The sequence below is a fragment of the Phyllostomus hastatus genome, unplaced genomic scaffold, assembly GCF_019186645.2.
Source record: "Phyllostomus hastatus isolate PE091 unplaced genomic scaffold, TTU_PhHast_1.1 phas_contig_495, whole genome shotgun sequence".
Taxonomy (NCBI): Eukaryota; Metazoa; Chordata; class Mammalia; order Chiroptera; family Phyllostomidae; genus Phyllostomus; species Phyllostomus hastatus.
The window spans coordinates 4,980,622-4,986,621 of NW_025333895.1; the positions used below are offsets into that span (position 1 = coordinate 4,980,622).

General features: G+C 61.2%; 1 protein-coding gene across 1 annotated transcript in view; it reads left to right on the forward strand.

Annotated features, from left to right (window-relative positions):
- NUP188 (nucleoporin 188) overlaps positions 1-5,731 on the forward strand; it is a 57,028-nt gene extending 51,297 nt beyond the window's left edge. Inside the window, exons 33-44 of the mRNA XM_045846196.1 lie at positions 22-167; positions 389-570; positions 1,709-1,909; positions 2,074-2,166; positions 2,589-2,747; positions 3,080-3,217; positions 3,799-3,873; positions 3,961-4,194; positions 4,324-4,455; positions 4,733-4,806; positions 4,906-5,035; positions 5,141-5,731. Of these exons, the coding sequence (XP_045702152.1) occupies positions 22-167; positions 389-570; positions 1,709-1,909; positions 2,074-2,166; positions 2,589-2,747; positions 3,080-3,217; positions 3,799-3,873; positions 3,961-4,194; positions 4,324-4,455; positions 4,733-4,806; positions 4,906-5,035; positions 5,141-5,317 (1,741 nt within the window). The 3' untranslated portion in view covers positions 5,318-5,731. The remainder of the gene's footprint in view (positions 1-21; positions 168-388; positions 571-1,708; positions 1,910-2,073; positions 2,167-2,588; positions 2,748-3,079; positions 3,218-3,798; positions 3,874-3,960; positions 4,195-4,323; positions 4,456-4,732; positions 4,807-4,905; positions 5,036-5,140) is intronic.
- Positions 5,732-6,000: the final 269 nt, after the last annotated feature.

The window sequence follows — 6,000 nt, forward strand, 5'->3', positions numbered from 1 at the left end:
TCAACCCCACATTATTTCTAGAGAGCTAGGTCCTGTGGATGAGATGCTTGCACCCTTGACCGAGATCCTGGAGGGAGTGCTGCAGGCAGACCAGCGGCTCATGGAAAAGACCAAGGCCAAGGTGTTCTCTGCATTCATCACTGTGCTGCAGATGAAGGAGATGAAAGGTGAGGGGCGCAGCGGGTGGGAGTATGGTCTCCTGTGCCTGCTGGCGGCCGGGCTGGGCCGGGCCGGGCCGGGCCGGGCCGGGCTTCCTGTGGCACGGCCAGACGTTCCTCCTGTGGCGGTTGAGTTTCCAGTCTTGGAGCGCTGGTCTTTGGAAGCCATGGTGTGCAGCGACAGGTGACACAGTGAGTGTGACCGTGTTTCCCTCCTGTCTGCTCCGCAGTGTGTGACATCCCCCAGTACTCCCAGCTGGTGCTTAACGTCTGTGAGACCCTCCAAGAAGAGGTGATTGCACTCTTCGACCAGACCCGCCACAGTCTGGCCTCAGGCAGCGCCGCGGAGGACAAGGACAGCATGGACACTGACGACTGCTCGCGGCCCCGGCACAAGGACCAGCGTGATGGGGTGAGGGCGCGCCTGGGAAGCTGTTCTTTCCGCATGCTCCCAGCAAACATGAGCTGCCCACCCCCCGCTCTGTGCCAGCACCTGTGGGTGATTAGTGAACAGGACAGAGAGTCCCCGCACGTACGGAGTTCACAGGCTGGGCGAGAGAGTTAATAAACGTCAGGCTGTGCGAGGAAGGGTTGGAATTCCGTTGTGGTAAGTTCTGCAGGAGAGCAGTGCAGGAAGAATGTACAAGGTGGAGTTTTTTCTAATCTGGAGACTCGGAGCACCCTGTCCGCGGTGACCTACAGCAGGCCGTTGAGAGCGAAGACGGAGCGAGGCCTGGGGAGCTGGGGGCTGGACGACTGGAGGCTGTGTCGGGGTTTGATCTGGGTCGCAAGTGAAATGGGAAGCAATCGAAGCAAGGGTGAGCAGTGATCAGACTTGGCTCTACAAAGACTGCTCTGGGTGTAGTAGCAAACGGTGGTTTTCAAACTCTGGGTCATGACCTACTGCTGGTTCTTGAAATGAGCTCATTCAGCAAAAATGAGCATATTTTAAAAATTACGTAGCATTAAATATAAAATAAAATATTCGTGTGTTTTACAGGATGTAAGGGGAGGTACCATTCGATGAAAGTATGTAAATATGTGAATACCAGGGCACAATGTAAAGGTAGTGATTACTGAGGGCCATGGTCAAAAACGTTTGCAAAGCCACTGGTAAAAGAATTGATTAGAGTCCAGAAAAGATGAAGAAGGACCACTTAGGAGGTGACTGCACTGGTGCAGAGAGGGGAGGTCACTCGGTCTCCATGCGATAGCAGGGTTGGGTGCAGTGAGCGGATGTGGCCGGGAAGCAGCACCGACACGGCTTGGCGGGAGTGAGCGTGATGCGGGAGGGAAGGCCTCGGTAGCCCTGTCTGTGCGGGGCGGGTTTGTTACCGGGGGCTGGGGTCGCCAGTCCCTGAGGGGTGGGTGTGGGGGCAGAGTGGGGTTGGGAGAGATTCCAAGTTGTGTTCCAGTTCAGCTCCCTCAGAGATGTGTGTGACCACGGCTCGGGCAGCTGGGTACGGGGCTGTCTGTCCTCTCCCTTCTCCTCTTCCTCCCCTGCCCTGCCTTCTTCCCTTCTACTGATCTTTGCCCCTGGGCCCCAGCAGGTGTGTGTCCTGGGCCTGCACCTGGCCAAGGAGCTGTGTGAGGTGGATGAGGATGGCGACTCGTGGCTGCAGGTGACCCGCAGGCTCCCCATCCTGCCGACCCTGTTCACGACCCTGGAGGTGAGCCTGCGCATGAAGCAGAACCTGCATTTCACGGAGGCGGCGTTTCACCTGCTCCTCACCCTGGCTCGCACCCAGCAGGTAGGCAAGCCCAAGCGCAGGAGGGAGCTTCCTCGCTTGGACTGGGCCGGTTCTGTGATTCTCCCAGAAGCTCTCACCTGCCTGAGAGCTCCCCTTGCCCCTGGGTGGGTGGGCGGGCAGCTGTAGGGACCGGTTGCACCTCATTCCATGTCCCTCCTTCCTAGGGAGCCACAGCAGTGGCCGGAGCCGGCATCACTCAGAGCATCTGTTTGCCCCTCCTGAGTGTGTACCAGCTCAGCACCAATGGGACGGTGCAGGTGAGTGCCAGCGGCCTGCCAGGCGGCCCCGGCTGCCCAGGCCACACTTCCGGTGGGAAGATGCGCCTGTAGCCCCCTTCACTCGCTCCGGAAGTTGTTCTCTTTAGTGGTCTGTGTACCACACGGATGGAATGGAGTCTTCCCCGCCCCACCCTGACCTCCAGCAAGAGAAGCTCACGCAGCTAGTTAGTGGCAGATCTGAGTCTAGAGCCCAGGATTCTTTTATCTCTGCCTCGTGTTCTTTGTCACTGCTGGCCTTGGGCCCTCTCTGGTCTTCCTGGTGGTCAGGTGGCGACCATACCCATTCCAGGAGACTTTCTCCTCGAAGCGGCCAGGCCGCCTTAGCTTCCGTGCTGCACAGAGGCCCTGCTGTGCCTGTCAGCCGGGTTTCTTGGCGCCATGTCCTGCCATTTGTGTCGTAGACACCCAGCGCCTCTCGGAAGTCTCTGGATGCCCCCTCGTGGCCAGGGGTCTACCGCCTGTCCATATCTCTGATGGAGCGGCTCCTCAAAACTCTGCGCTACAACTTCCTGACGGAGGCCTTGGACTTCGTGGGTGTTCACCAGGAGCGGACCTTACAGGTCAGGGGCTGCCGGGGTGGCGCTGGAGGGTTACGGGGGCACTGAGCCACTCAGGGCTTGAGGCCTGGGAGTCGAGGGGTATCAGTGCCCCCGTTTCTGAGGAACTGTGAGGACTGCTGGCTGACTGGCTGAGCAGGGGCCGCCGCTCCGCTGAGTGAGGCAGACGGAGGGTCTGGGATCAGCTCAGGCAGAACCCCTTGGTTGGAACGCCGGGCCACCCGTTGTGCTGCTGCTTCAGTGTCTGCGGGCCCAGGACCTGTCCGCCCCACGGGAGGACGGGGACAGGTGTGTCGGGTCCCCGAGTCACCCCATCCTGCCCTGTCCCTTCCCAGTGCCTCAGCGCAGTGCGGACGGTGCAGAGCCTGGCCTGCCTGGAGGAGGCGGACCACACCGTGGGCTTCGTCCTGCAGCTCTCCAGCTTCATGAAAGAGTGGCACTTCCACCTGCCGCAGCTCCTGCGGGACGTGCAGGTGAGGCTTGGGCGCGAGTCCTTGGCGGGTCCCGGGGAGATGGTCGGGGACGGGGCAGTGGGCGCCGTCCGGGGCCCCTGCAGCGGACTGTGCTCAGAGAGCACGGGTTCGGGTTCACATGGCTTTCCCTGGAGCTAAACGTTCCCCCCGGCATCGGGCAGCCTCACCGGTTGAAAGCCTGGGGGCTTTATTGTCGGACCTCGGTTCACTCCTTTAGGAACAGGTCTGAGGCTGGGCCCTCGCCAGAGAGCAGGGCAGGGAAAGCACTCAGGCTCTGGAGTCAGACAGGCCTCTGTCTTTGCTGGTGCGCGGCCTTGGCCGAGTCACTTCACCACTCGGAGCCGCCGCCTTTTTCTGTAAAATGGCAAAATAAGCCCCACCTTATTTATTGACCGAGGGCTGATACTGTATCGGCCTTTAGGTCCCTGGGAAGCCGCCCAGGTGTCTGCTGGCCCAGAGTGCGCAGGGACTCAGTGAGTCAGGGGTGCGGTGGCGCTCTGTGGGGTCCTGTGAGGTTGCGCTCGTCGGTTGGCTGGGGCTGCCGCCTCGAGAAGCCCTTCACCCTCCCGTGTTGGCTGCAGGTCAACTTGGGTTACCTGTGCCAGGCCTGCACCTCCCTCCTGCACAGCCGGAAGATGCTGCAGCACTACCTGCAGGTACCCGAGCCCCTTCCCCCCGCGGCTGCCTGGAGTGCCCCACCCTGGCATTCCTCCGTGCTCCCCCTCCACTTCTCTCTCCTCCAGAACAAGAATGGGGATGGCGTCCCCTCAGCTGTTGCCCCCCGAGTTCAGCGGCCACCCACAGCTGCCCCTGCTGCCCCCTCCTCCTCCTCCTCCAAGCAGCCCACCGCTGACACAGAGGCCTCGGAGCAGCGAGCCTTGCACGTGGTCCAGTATGGCCTCCTCAAGATCCTCAGCAGGACCTTGGCGGCCCTGCGCCACTTCACCCCAGACGTCTGCCAGATCCTGCTGGACCAGGTAACCGCGCCGCCTGTGCTGCGCCACCGGCCTCCCACGGTGGCCCGAAGACTTGGCTGTGCCCTGCTCGCCTCTTGAGAGCTGCCCGGGTCCTAGCTGGGCCCTGAGTGCTCCGGCCTTGCCTTGCAGTCCCTGGACCTTGCTGAGTACAACTTCCTGTTTGCCCTGAGCTTCACCACTCCCACCTTTGACTCGGAAGTGGCCCCTTCCTTTGGGACCCTTCTGGCCACAGTGAATGTGGCCCTGAACATGCTCGGAGAGGTGAGTCGGGTGCTGTCTGACCCCGCGTTCAAATCTTCCTCCCGCCCTGCCACCTCCTAACCCTGACCGTGGCACATTTACCCAGCCCCCTGAGCTCGTTCCTCATCACACGAGGGGTGTGATGGCTCGCCTCTGTTGAGAGTTACGGTGGGGATTAAGTGAGGCGACCGATCAGATTGCTCAGTGCAGGCCCTGCCAGGTAGGAAGCTCTCGATGAGTCGAAGCTGTCATTGCTAGCTGGGCTGTTTCTTTTTTACCCCTTTTTCTCTTCCTCCAGCTGGATAAGAAAAAGGAGCCCCTTACACAGGCTGTGGGGCTCAGCACACAGGCAGAAGGGACCAAAACACTGAAGTAAGAAAGCCCTCCTGGAGTGCGGTCTGGGGTGGGGGCAGCCGCCTGGCACCTTGTGAGCTTAGCCCTCTGCAACGGCGCCAACCCTGCCCCGCCCAGGTCCCTCCTGATGTTTACCATGGAGAACTGCTTCTACCTGCTCGTCTCCCAGGCGATGCGCTACCTTAGGGACCCGGCCGTGCACCCTCGGGATAAACAGCGGATGAAGCAGGAGCTCAGCTCAGAGTTGGTATGAAGGGACAGAGGGCCCTGGCTGGAGGGACTGGGGCCGGTGGAGAGGAGGCCGCCCGGGGCGCGGGTGCCGGTTCTCATCGGGCTGCTTGTTCTTTCCCAGAGCACGCTGCTCTCCAGCCTGTCGCGCTACTTCCGCAGGGGAGCCCCCAGCTCCCCCGCCGCCGGCATCCTCCTCTCGCCTCAGGGCAAGTCCACCTCCCTCCCCAAGGCCAGCCCCGAGAGTCAAGAGCCTCTGATCCAGCTGGTGCAGGCCTTCGTCCGGCACGTGCAGAGATAGGGCAGCGCCGCGCTGCCCGCCTGCCACTCCACCAGCCTGCACAGCAGCCCGACGGCCCGCCTGGGGCCTGGCAACTCCTGCCACCCTCTCCCCCGAGCAGCCGCAGCTCCAACCACCGCACACTGGCGTTATTTTTGTAATAGTCAGGAGGTCAGCAGCAGGGCCGGGGAGCCACAGTCTGCCGTGCTCACCCCTTCACCTTCCAAGTGCCCCCCGGGTTATTCCTTTTCTTCAAGCATTCCCCAGAGCACTTGACCCCGGCCCAGGGGAGAGACGGGGAGGCCGATGTCACGTGTAGCCGAGGGAGGCTGTGTGATGCTCGGGTTTGAAAAGCTCTTTTCCATGCTCTGTTCTTGCAGTTTTTTTGGTAATACTGTGGTCTATTTATACAAATATTAAAATACTGTTTATAGAGATCTGTGTGACGTGTGCCTCCACAGCCCAGTAATGACCGGGGAGGTCTCAGTGCCTGGGGCAGTCTTCCTGGACCAGGGTCCCGGGGGCGGGCTGTGAGCTGGCGGCTGACTCACTGGCACCCCTCCAGTAATGGGGGGGGGGGTTGCCGTGTGGTCACTTGGATTCCCCCCCCCCCCTTGGCCTGTCCTCACCTGTCTCCCCGACCCGAGCTCATCACGGGGAATAGCCTTTCTTGACACTCTCTGCTCCTTCCTGTTCATGGCCAG